At 45.0% G+C, this 13,439-nt stretch overlaps 1 protein-coding gene across 1 annotated transcript in view; it reads right to left on the bottom strand.

Moving 5' to 3' along the window:
- Positions 1-6,780: 6,780 nt before the first annotated feature.
- MEP1A (meprin A subunit alpha) overlaps positions 6,781-13,439 on the bottom strand; it is a 30,366-nt gene continuing 23,707 nt past the window's right edge. Inside the window, 4 exon segments of the mRNA XM_037056072.1 lie at positions 6,781-6,951; positions 10,812-11,112; positions 11,610-11,783; positions 12,468-12,941. Of these exon segments, the coding sequence (XP_036911967.1) occupies positions 6,795-6,951; positions 10,812-11,112; positions 11,610-11,783; positions 12,468-12,941 (1,106 nt within the window). The 3' untranslated portion in view covers positions 6,781-6,794.

Genomic DNA, 13,439 nt, shown 5'->3' with positions numbered 1-13,439 from the left:
CTCCTAGGGCAGCCCAGAACACAATGGTCCGTGTTCTGGACAAACCGCGGAGTCCGCCCACTTCCTTTTTTCGTCTCTGATGGAGCATGAAAGGACTCCTGCTGCGCGGCTTTAGTGAAAGCAGACCTCACACGGGCCGCCTACTTGGCTCCCCCAATGGAGCAGCTTGATCGTACACGTCATTTTCATCTTCAGTCTTCACCCAAATGAGCTTCCATGAGGTTCTAATCGCTGGTAGCGTTATTACTGTTCTTGCCAGAGATCTAGCGAGTGTTCTCAGACTGTTGGCTGTCATTTAGACACAAAGGAGGAAAATATGATTTCCCAGAAATGAGGTATTTCTCAGGCTGTGTTTAAACATAAGTGGAGAATTGACACATTTGTCCCAATTAACTTGGCTGCTTTGTGATTTCTCTCGTGATATGAGGACTAAAGTAGCTCATTGGCTACTTGAATTGCTTGCAGTCTCTGATTCACTTCGCAGGGGCGGGCTCATTGAGCTGTCTCTAATACTGATTGACAGCCAGTTGGTGAGGCTACTGACGAGGTTAAGAGTGTGGGTTCTGGATCTGGACCTTGTGCTTTCCAATTGTCAGTCCACTGCTTCTTCTTTTGTGACCTTGGATGAAGTAACTCTCTTGTGACTCAATTTCCATGACATAAAAAGGGATAAAAGTGATATAGGTTGTTGTGAAGAGTTATCCTTAAAAAAGCCCAGAGTAATTACTGAATGAAGTTATACCCATTAATGTCCTCTACTGCAGAGTCCAGATTTAAACACAATCTCTCTGCGGAATCGAAACACGTATACCACCCACATTTTTGCATTTAATTCAAAGTTGGGAGTCTTTGAGAGGAACCCTGAACATACATGACAGCCGAAATTGTCATTTTACCAAATCTTCACTTTAACTCATGCCCTTTATGAAGTCAGAAGGGCATAAATATGTCACTTTAAACAAACGAGTGAGCCTGGTTCACTGCCCAGTGTGTGCTTCTCAATTCAGCTTTGTAATCTTATGTAATACAAATTTTTATTTCATCCTTAAACGAATCTCATTATTTCCCCTGCAGATGAGCCATTAGTGTGCTGCCGCAGTAGATTCAGTCAGGGCTCTGTTACAGGGAACAGAACCACAGCTCAAACTGGTTTAAACAAGAACAGACATTCCTCAGCTCACGTGACTGGAAAAGATACTACACTGGCACATCCTCAGGTACAGCTGGTTCAGAAGCTCAGTGTTCTCCAGTTCTCTCTCCCCTTCTCTGTGTTTATTTCACTCCAAGACAGATCTCTGAGGAAGAAATCAACGAGGCCCGGGGACCACAGATGGACATCTAAAGGGAAGAGCAACTTGTTTCCTCCCCATCCATGCACGCATCCACAGCAGTGCAAGGCATCATGATTGACTTAGTTTGAGTCCTGTGCCGACCCTGCAGAAACCACCCTGTCATCAAGGAACGTGTTTTCTGTGAGCATCAAAGATGCAAAATAACAGGGATACAGACTACAAGTCTATTGCTTCAGCACACAGAAGTGCAGATAAGCAGCTCCAGGTTGGTGTGGTGGGCGTGGCTTCACATAGCTCTCAGGGATCCAGTGTTTTGTTTTTGTCCTGCTCTTCCCAGGGTTGCCTCAGAGCCCCACATGGCAGTTCTCACTCTGGCCATCATTCCCCCTTATGGGTCATGAGAACAGAAGAGGAAACTAATGGTGTGTGCGCTGAAGCTTCTTAAAGGGAGTTCCCAGAAACTGTCATTCAACATTTCTACTCTCATTCCATTGGTCAGAACTTGCAGAACTTTATAACTGCTCCTAGGGCAGCCCAGAACACAATGGTCTGTGTTCTGGACAAACCGCGGATCCGCCCACTTCCTTTTTTCGTCTCTGATGGAGCATGAAAGGACTCCTGCTGCGCGGCTTTAGTGAAAGCAGACCTCCCACGGGCCACCTACTTGGCTCCCCCAATGGAGCGGCTTGATCCAAGTACACGTCACGCAGAATTTGATCACACAGCCCCACCTACCAGCAAGGGGGGGCGGGGGGAGAACATAAGCTGTATTCTGGGTAGCCGTTTGGCCAGCTGGGACTTGGGTGATCCTATCACAAAGAGTGGACAGAGAGAGAATGGATATTGGTGACGACTTTTGCCTAGGGCTGATAGTCTGAATGTCTCTCCAGCCTTCCAGTCTCTCCTTGTATCTTTCTCATGATCCCACTTTTTTCCTATTCTCTGTTCATGCTCTTGAGCAGATAGAAATCTTTCAATGTTACTGCTGATTTCCATTTAGCTATTGAGTCACTGTCTTGGCCCTGAGGGAAGCTGTGACCTAGATGAGGACATGCCTCAATCTATTCTGGGATTCCAGGACCAGAGCTTAGCGAAATGTGAAAGGTGGAGAGAGATACGTCTCATCTTCACTATCTCGTCTGGTCTCACTTTAACCCCGTCTGTTACACACATTCACATTTGTACGCGCACACACACACACACACACACACACACACACTGTTGGGCATCCCTACCTATATCAAATCTTTCACATTTTTTCCATGTCAGTACTCATTAGAGGGTACCACCATCCTACCCTACTCCCTCACCCCCCACCCACTGGGGTTTGCAATGGTTTGCTCTTCAGTACTCATACTACAGAATAGATATAAGATGTCCTTTTGAAAATTATTTTGCATGAAGATTAAGGAAAAGTACATCATGTTTAATTAACACAGGAGTGTTTTAGCCATAGTCATAAACACATGAAAATGTGCATAGACATTTGCACATTTAGGTCTATCTTGTTAGGTGGCTAACTAGATACAAGATGATATCCCAAATAAAGAGAACCGAGCACAAATTGTCTTTACAAAGTGTTCGGTGTAGTTTAGCCTACGTTTCATAGCTCTCTGCCCCCAACCACTGAGTTCATTAAGCTTCCCTGGCTGGCAAAAAAGAAAAATAAATCGTGCTATTAAAAGGAAAATAAATCATGCTAAAATCATGCTATTTTGACCTGCCTAAGGCAACCATTCCCTAAGAATCTCCTCAGTTCACTCAAATCCCAGAGCTAACTGCAGGGTCCCTAGGTGACTTTCAAGCCATAACGGGGGCAACATAACTCATCAGGAAAGAGAAGCTCGGGAAGGGGAGGCGCTAGATTGTCTGCGTCTCGTACATAACATCAGTAGCAATGGATACTGTGGGTGGGTTGACTATGCTCTGCACCCACAGCAGGTTAGAAGGAAGTCAGAGTACACCGAAACAGAACAAAGGTAGCTAGCACTGAAAGATCCTACTCAAAAGTCTGTACTGCAGAAATGCCTGTGGCAAACACTGATAAAATCGCTATCTTAAGCCACACCAGAAGTTTGGTGTTGTATAAAGGATGCTAGAAATCCTCTCTGCATTAGTAAAGTGGAGTGCTCAAACAGTTACAGTTGCAAAGCTCGGGCAGGCCTGGTGGGCTAAATTTGGGGGTAGAATCTTCAGCCAGAATTCTGGTTGGTCCTGACCTCCCTCACTTAATGGATTATTCCATTGGCCATTCAATTGCACCAGTGATTCTCAAGCAGAGCTGACTTTGCCCCCAGGGACATGGGCAGCATCCAGAGACGTTTTCCATCATCAGAGCTGGGGAGGTGGTGCCACGGGCACCTCATGAGCTGAGGTCATAAAGCTGCTGGCTTCCTACAGTGCACAGAACAGCCCCACAACAAAGCAGATCGAGTTCAAAATCCCAAGTGGCAAGGCTGACAGACCCTGGCATGGACAACTGTCTGGTCCAGGCCTTCAGATTGTTTGGGCGCACATGCCTGGAATAAACCTTTAACCTACGATATTTGCTGGGGAGCCTAAAATCACAGAATAAAGGCTTTTGTGCATTTCTAAAACAGGTTGAATGACTTTGGGGGGCTAAAGAGCTGATACATATGTGAGGGTGAGGCAGAATTTAGAATCTTGGTTTATTTTAACATTGTGGCTGAAGGGGTTATAGTTCCCATCGACGCCTAACCAGAGGCTCCCAATATTACTTAAAGCACCTGGCATCTGTGAGCAGCCTGGTGGGCGTAGGTCGGTTCTCAGAAGGGAATGAACCAGAGGAGAAAAGAAAGAGGCAGGCTGGAGGGGGCCTAAGACATTTTCTGATTTTCCAACTATCCTGACTTCTTTTCTCTGTGTAAGACCAAGGAACCCAAGCACCAGATGCAGAGAGAATTTTCCACTTTTTCACTTCCCTCATCCAAACCCAAATCACACCCTGCTTAGAGATAATAAACTGCTAATTTCTCTACTCCCTCCTCATCACACATGCCCCCACCACCCCAACACCTCAAAAAATAAAGAAGTAAAATAAAATATCTGCTAAGCCTTCTGGAATGATCCAGGGCTTCGGGTTCAAAGGAAAGCTGAATACAATGTCTAATTTTTGATGAGCCAGATTCTTCTTTTTAAATTTTTAAAAATCCTCACCTGAGGACATATTCATTGATTCTAGAGAAAGAAGGAGGGAGGAGGGAGAGACCGAAAGCAAGAGCGAGAGAGAAACATCGATGTGAAGGAAACATCAATCAGTTGCCTCCCATAGGCGCCCTGACTGCGGACTGTACCCACGGCCTAGGCACGTGCCCTAACCTTGAATCGAACTCATGACCTTTTGGTTTATGGAATGACATTCCAACCAACTGAGCCACACCGGCCAGGGCAATGAGCTAGATTCTTAAATCATCCACAGAGGTGACAGCCATTCATCTCAGAGAGACGCCTAGGGCCTAGGTTGTGTGCTGGACCTGAGGACTTACAGAAAAATGTCGAAGTGTCTGACCCTCAGCCTGGCATCTCCTCATCATTACTTTGACTTAGCAGTTTTCGTTTATAATGCTAGATCAAAATACTAGGTTATCCCTGCAATTTGGGCTTCTGCTTCCTCCAGACAGAACTCATGTGCAAAGAAATGTCAGTGTTTTGGGATGGGGTCCCTCCCTCTGAACTGGACCAGGTGGGTTCAGACCAAGTGTGGTGCAGAGCGCGTGCCCTTCTAATAAAGTAGAAGGGAAATAACAGCAAGGACAACAATGTCCGGACCTCCTTTGCGGGTAGGACGCTGACGGAGTTTGGAGGGAACAGCGTTCTGCGGCCCCGCTGAGACGTCAGCTGGGGTTCTGCGGGCTGCGAAGCACGTGGAGAAGCGGAGCGGGAGTTTGTTTCCGACTCAGTCTTTGGAGACAGAAGACTGGGCAGTGGCGGAGAGCTGCTCATCTAGTGCGAAAATTTAACTGTGCTATTCGCATACAGTTGTAACTCTAAGGTATGTTCTTACCTGTTATCCTATTTCATTAATCTGAAGCCCCGTAGGTGTTAGGGTGGGATGGGAGAGTAATCACCTACTCCATTGACAGATTAGTAAACTGAGGCCAAGAGCTCAAGCGATTTCACTGAAACCGCACCGCTATTAGATGGCCTGGCCTGCAGCCAGGGTGCCCGACTTCCACCCACTTTCCTTCACCAAAGCGGCGGTTCTGAGTGTGGCCCCCAGACCAGCAGCATAGGCATCCCCTGGGAACTTGTTAACAGTGTAAATTGGGAAGCCCCACCCCAGACCCACTGAGTCAGAACCCCCCCGGGGCTGGGGCCCTCTATGTGTGTTCTCATCAGACTTCAAGGGCATCAGATGCGCCCTGGCTGGGGAGTCAGTGCCTGATGGGTGCTGTTTGCACCTGCTACCAACTCTTCCCACACCTTTGCATTAAAGGGACTCTTCTCAACCCGTCCCATTTGTTTCCACAATGTCCATAAAATATATACTTCAGAAACCTGGTACCCTAATGCCTGGACTGCTCAGGCTCCTTAAAACATCTTCTTTGCTAAGCTTCCCCAGCCAGCTCTCTCGGGCCGAGTGGGAACGGGAGCCACAGCCTCTGACTGGAACTACCTTGGGACATTCTTGCCCTTGCTTCACTTTGAGCTCCTTACTAACTGCGGAAAAGAAGTATACCTGAAAATAGTTCTTCAACAGTTTCTTTACCTGAAACTTTCAGTTTATTAATGTAATAATTGTATACATGAATATGATATAAAATACACTCTAAAATGTAAAAGGATCTAGGAAAGAGCTTTGGTCGACTCTCCCCCACCCCTCCTCCACACACACAATGCTGAACACATAGAAGATACTGACTAAATATTTATCGAATTTGTTAAAACCTTTCTTTAGAATTAGAGGAGGAGAGCAAATTCTGAGAAGCCTGCTTCCAGAGGGAATCTTTATTTGAACTTCTTGAACACAGGAGATCTTACAGGAGCAGTAGCACTCTTGTGAGTATTTGATTCTAATACAAACAACATGAGAGTTTTATTGTATATATCGACATTTATGGTATATATCCCATCTACAGAAGAAATGAGAGAGTTTATGTCTTAGTTATTTATTTGATTATTGGTTCATGCATTCACTTTCATTGAAAGCCCACAGTGGGCCAGCCCGACATGCTTCCAGGCATTGGAACTGGTGATAAATTGGGGGCCGCCTGTGTGGAGCCTGCAGTCCATAGGAAAGAGAGTCAATCACACAAAGGCATGGAGTGCGCGCTGTCACAGGACACACTAGGTTCATTTAGAGCACACAGAGTAACAGAACCATGTGAGGGCTGGAGGCAGAAAAACCGTACCGGTCACACAGGGGGCTGGAAGCCTTGGTCCCCGGAGTCCTATTCAAAACCCCAAGCTGTGCCCAGCGCAGGAACAGAAGGTGTGAGTAGAGGAGGAGCTTCTTTGGTCTGGCTGCTGTCAGCAGGCAGGTCACTGCCTCAGGTTTTTGGAAAGGATGGAGATGATGGTGAAGGTCAAGAAGATCACACCAGCCGTGCCTCCGATGATCAGGCCCAGGATGCTGCCGTGCACCTGCATGGCCTGACAGCGCTCTCCCGTGTAGAAGAAGGTGTGATCGGAGACACACCTGGGGAAGAGGACACATGGGTTCATGCGGGAGCCACTGGAGCCTCCAGCACTTCCCAGGCACAAGTACCAACACATCAGCAAGGGCAGTGAACACTTACCGAGTGGTTCCACGTGCCTGGCCCCACTGGAAGTGCTTTATATGAGTCAGTGCATCGAAGCCTGCAACATCCTTTCAGGCAGCAGTTATTACCGGGCCATTCTTACCAACCTCACTTTGCAGAAAGGTTAAAATAACTTGCTCAAGGTCATGAGGTCAGTGTTTTGTACATGAAGTCTAATCCCAGAGGTCTGTCTCTAAACCCAGTACCCTTGGCCTCCACACACAAAGTTCAGGAGGAAGATTTGGGGAAGTTAAGGAACATGTTGCCTGACACTGGCTCAGACTATGAGCTACAAGGGAAATTCTCCAGATAGAGTCTCAGTGCATCAGCTGGACCTTGAAAACTTCTAAATAGCATCAATCAAAGTGTTACTGTCGGGTGAGGTGTTGGGCACACAGTGAACACATAATTGGCTATGTTTTCCTCGGTGCTTTTTTAAAAAAATGTTGCACCCTGGCCGGTGTAGCTCAGTGGATTGAGCATGGGCCTACGAACCACACGATTGCAGTTTGATTCCCAGTCAGGGCACATGCCTGGGTTGCAGGCCAGTTCCCCACAGGGGACACACGAGAGGCAACCATACATTGATATTTCTCTCCTTCTCTCCTTCCCTTCCCCTCTAAAGATAAATAAATAAAATCTTTAAATAAAATAAGAGTTGCTGTAAGAGTTAACTAATCTCAGAACCAAAGTGTTAAAGTGGTGTTTCATCTTTCCATTCAAATATTCTAGTCTTCGTGTCAAACTACATTCCTGCCACAAAGTCCAACCCCAGAGTAGAATGAAATGATCACAAGTTAAGACCTCCTTTATTACCACCGGAACTGTTTCACCTTTAAAGGTCTCATCTTTAGCCTAGGAACTGGCTTCTTAAAAGTCAGTGAATAATAGCAACTTTGTACAATTTTTCTTTGGCCCAGTCTCCTCCAAATACAGTTCAATTATATGAGGTCCATCTAGAAGGTACCCAGCTATGTAATATGAAAAATAGAGACATTCATTGAAGAAGATACAAGATACAAGAAACATTGTACATAGGACAATGACACCTTAGTCCCCTTCAAAGTAAGCACTTTGGGACCTCACACAGTTTTCCTAATTGTCATGAGCAACTCCATCGTGTTTTTCTGAATCTCAGTGATGGTCTGAAATATGTTCCCTTTCAAAGGTGATTTTAGTTTTGGGAAAAGCCAGAAGCCACAGGACACCAAATCTGACCTCTAGGGGGCTGAGTCACCTGAGTGACTTGATGTTTTCCCAAAAAATATAGGCTGCATGAGTGGGCATATTGTCATGATGAAGCTGCCAATCACCAGTTGCCCGTGGCTGCAGCCTTCTGAGTCATCTGAATACTTTTCAAGGAAGAATGTTCAATTTAATACAAAATTTGTTGTAGATTAGTCACTCTACTCAGTCATTTTGAATGCAGCGTGCCACCCAGTACACGTGCTCACTCAATGGCGTCTACCGCCCCCACTGACTAGGACAGCGAAATCATCATTGTTCACTTATGCACATTCCAGTCCACTCTCCTTGGCTGCCAGATTACATCGATGTTGCACAAACTGTTCTTATCATGTTAACAATGATTGGACATCTTCCTGAACAGACCTTATATTTCCTAGTATTACCTTAGAGGAGCTTATTTACAAAAACTCCAAGCTGCAGGCTTGTGGGAGGAATAATTTGATTGATGAGAGGCTGACAAGTAGCAACCCTTGACCTTGAGAAGGATGAAGCCCATCATGCACATATTGAAATCTGGTACCAGGGACCTACCCGCAAAGAAGTGCAGCTCCAGGGCTGAACAGTCCTCAAGAAACAGGGTGGGCACTCTCAAAAAATAGAAAATTGGGGGGAAAAAGCTCTTTGGAAAGGGATTGATTCCAGAGCTGAGGCAGCGCATATAAAAGATGAGCCTGGAACACCCTGTGATGTCAGAAAGCAATATCGTTTTCACGAGACAGTGAGTTTGTGCCAAAAGGGCACGGGAGGCCATCCAGAAGAGCTCACAAAGGCCAAAGCTGGAACAATAGGAGCAACAAAATAAACACTGGCATATTGAACCATACCCCAGAGAACATAACAAGTATTTATGAACCCTCAAGGGTTGTAATAAATAATTGTATAGATAAATGAGAGAATAAAAAATAGAAAATCACCATTAAAATATAAGAGTGGTGATTATTCTGGCATGATCCACCAGTGGACGCTGAAATTAGTGGGTGAGAATTTGAGGAAAAGCAGAGGTCTGTGTGATCTCAGGGTGCCTCTCCCAAGATATATATTGAAATTATGGAGTGAGGAATGGACAAATTTTCAGGAGAGAAGCCTGGTGGACACCTGTTAGCCGGTGACCAAGGTTAGCATCACCAGCAGTGACACACAGTCACATCAGGTACCCCTCACATGACACACTGAGGCGGGCTCATCTCATCTCTGCTCCTCTTGTCCAGAATGTACAGCCTCACTGTCATCATGAGAAAGCAGCAGATAAACTCAGACTGCGAAACGATTCACAAATAACTGACCAGTACTCCTCAAAAGTATTAAGGTCACGAAGAACAAAGACTGAGGTATTGCCCCAGATTAAAGGAGACTAAGGAGACACAAAAACTAAATGTAATGTGGGATCCTAAACTGGATCCTGGAAGAGAAAGAGAACGTTGGTGGAAAAACTGAATAAGTCTTAGAATTTAGTTAATACTATTGTTAATAGTATTTATTGTACTTTCATTAATGTTCATTTATTTCTTGGCTTTGCTAATTGTTCTCTGGTTATGTAAGATAAGATATTAACATTTGGGTATGGGGAACTATGTAGTATTTTTGCAATGTATATGTAAGTCTAAAATAATTTCAAAATAAAAGTAAAAAAAAATAGAAGAAAGAATTGGAAATCAAAGAGAACTCAGAAGAATTGTGGATATCTTGAGCCAAGCAGAAGGATTCCTACATGGCTACTATGCTGTCAAATAAAACTGACATGTCTGTCATCACATAAATGCTTTTTATGAAATATTTTAATGCAAATAACAAACATTAGAAACAGAAACTTTAAATATAGCAGACCATGCCAACAGACGGACCTGGATAAAGCCCTAGCTCCAGTATTTACCATCTGGGTAATTTTAGACAGATCCCTTAACCTGTCGAATTTCAACTTCTTTATGCACTGAGTGGAGATAACAAGGGCAAGCACATCACAGGGAGACCGTGAGGAACACTTTAGGTGATGCATGCACGTTGCTCGGGGCAGCATGTGATGCACAGCAAGCGGTCCAAAAAATCAGGTACTCTCACTGCTATTGCTACAAAGCATAACCATAATAATAGGACAACAGAACTAATAGACAATAAGAATAATATGTCACAACTAAGAACAATGGCAGTCAGGGAAGATGGGGCTTGGTCTTGAGTCCCACGTGGCAGGTCATGGGGCAGAAAGCCCCCGGGCTAAGTTCCCAACTGTTTGTGAGACCATGGTCAAGTTTCCAAATCTAATCAGCATTCATGTTTGTTGACCTTGCCCCAGAGGCAGAAAAGGGAAAAAGTCAAGTGGTGGGAGATTTGGGAGTTCTCTGCTCTGACAGCACAAACCTACTAATTCAGGGCATAGCTTTGTGGAGTCAAGGACAGTCACGTCCAGTGGACCATGGAGCCCCGGCCTTCACCTGAGAACAGTGCCTTTTACCAGGATAAGCACTCGGCTCACCTCTGCTGACCCCCCACCTGCCTCCCCAGCCACAAAACCTACCTGCAGCTTGCCATCCCCTTCACATTCACACAGATGCCTTCGTTTTGACAAGGATTCGGGTCACATGGGTCTCTGAAGTACGGTGGCCAGTTGTGGTCTTCCATGGGGCCCATGCCCTCCGCTGACCGCTTCTGTCGGCTGGGCTGCCCTTGACCCTGGCTGCTGGGGAGGGCTTTCTCTAACGAAGCCTGTGCAGAACCTTCTTCTGAGGTTTGTTGCTCCTGGTCTTGGAGAACGAGGCCTTTTGGGGACAGCCTTGTGTTTTTAGTGGGGACTTCAGTCTGGTTAAGGTAAGTGATATCTAAGGAGGAAGATCTATGATTAATATCTGACTGCGGTTGACTTCCACTCCTGAAGAAGATTCCCTGGGTGGCCTCTATCCCTCATGGACATCATCTTTAATGACATGAAAATGGCCTTAAAGATATATTGGCTTACTCTCATAATGTTAGTTATTTTTATTTCCACGTAGTCCAATCACATTTCTATTTAACTTGAAAAAAGATTATTAAGTTAGCACTGATAGACTGCTTGAAACTAAACTGAAGTCAGTGAACTGTCCTATTTGATGTTATCAAAAAAGATGACACTGAAATCTTAGTTTTTCCCAAAGACAATTATACCAAAGATGGGAGTACTTTTGTAATAGTAAAATGTGGTTCTCTCAGAATACATCTTTTTTTTCCAAACTAGTCCTCAAAAAAAAAATTCCTTACCCTCCACAAGATGCCTAAAAATCAGTATATAGCCAGTAGAACACTCAGAGGATTATTTATTCAGGAAGATCAGTAAAAGTACCTTCAAAGTCCACAAAAATGATCAGGTCGTCATTTTTAAGGAAACTCTTCCTTCTCAGCATTTGGTGGGAGATGAAAGCAGCCCAGCCCCAGGAAGCGCTTCTGTAACATTTACAGTCCTGGTCGTAAGACCCCACGACAGACGGCTTGTCCCAGACCACAGAGCCGTTTACTGCTGCAAAATTATGGGTAACACAAGATCACATTACCTCCTTACACTTCACTTCCCAATTGGTCTTGAATGGGTATGCAGAGCTTTGTGGATCAGAAAAGTAAAAGGTTAAGAATTTCAGGCCATATACTCTTCCCAGGAGAATTCAAACTCAGAATTGGAAGCGGGGAAGGGCAGAGAGTCACAGCTCTGAATGGTCAATTGTCCACTGTTGAATGAATTCCTCAATGAAGACGGAGGAGCAGAGATACCTTCTTCTTTTAAGGCTTAAGGCTCTTCATTAAAAAAAAATAGCTTGCCCATTTACGTATTGATGCAAGTTTGTTTCACAAATATACTGATGATCAGAAATATTTTAGGAGGCAGGGGATCAGTGCTGCACAGAGCCTAGCAAACTCTGAGCACCTGGTAAATGAGCTCAACGAAGCAGAAACTGCCTGATTTGCTTGTATTCTAAGGACCTGGCACAGAGTTTGGTGTATTGCAAGCCCTTCATAGATACTCGATGAGGGAATTCAGGAAAGAGAAGGAGGGTAAGGCGATGTTAAAAATGTTAACTTAATACTCCAATATGGCTATGTTATTAATATGCCCTGGGAGGAAACGTGAGAGGAATGTTTATCTCACACAGATGAGAACCACATGGTAGCCCTTCCAGGTTGAGGGGAAGCTCCTAGAGCTCCTTACCTGCAGATGTCTGGGACTTAGAGGTAGTGAACACCATGCTTGAGGACATTCTATTCCTGACATCAGGCTGCTGGTCGAGTATTGTCATTATCGCCTGTCTGTTCACCACTGGCCACTCCAGGATAGCATCGTTCTCCCCACTGCACAGGTGAAAAGCGAGTCCTAAGTAGTCCAAGCTGTTGGAGTTTTTTGTACCATGAGGGAATAGGGTCACCCCAAAGCCGTATCCCTCTGAATTGTAGAATCGAGGGCTCAGGAGACTGTCCCCTTTAACCGTGTTCGCAAGGACCTGGGAGAAATTCCTTACTGTCCAAACCCCTGTGGGGCACGGTGTTTCTGTCAGGGTGATGTCATCCAGGTATATTCCCCCAGTTGAGTTCTGGGGGTCACCTTTTGTGCCCTGGAAAAGGTATCGAAACTTCTTCTCCTCTCTGAGTGTCACATGTGCAATTTTCCAATTTTGGTTAATATCTCCTGAGGACAGAGAACAAGATTGGTGACAACTGTGGCCAACATTTATTGAGCACCAACTATAACCCTGGGACTGTGCCAATTACTTTACATGAATTATCTAACTGAAGCCTCACAACAACCCTATGAGATAGGGACTGTGGTAAACTGGTCAAGGAAGTTGTGTATCTAGTAATGGAAAGTAGCTTTAAAAAGTCACACTAAAACTCCTACAAATCGTAATCATATTCTTTTCCATTATTATTCAATTTCATAGGTCCTGGATTCGCCATGGGTTTGATGGTATAAATACTCCCTCAACTCCTCATTTTAGCACTGAATACCCAAGTATTAAGCCAAACCTTATGAGTCATTTTGTAATTCCAAATTCCCACAATGGCAATCTCGTGCGGTCCAACCTGTGACTTGATGCCAGAGTAGGGACAGATAAGGGCTCTAGAATCGATGATTGTTTATAGGACAAGCTGGATCTCCCCCTGTGCAAAATCAACTCAGTCCCTA

Source organism: Sturnira hondurensis, unplaced genomic scaffold (genome assembly GCF_014824575.4).
Source record: "Sturnira hondurensis isolate 20B ecotype Veracruz unplaced genomic scaffold, ASM1482457v3 Scaffold0000880, whole genome shotgun sequence".
NCBI classification, from domain to species: domain Eukaryota; kingdom Metazoa; phylum Chordata; class Mammalia; order Chiroptera; family Phyllostomidae; genus Sturnira; species Sturnira hondurensis.
This window is presented reverse-complemented; position numbering and strand designations above follow the sequence as displayed.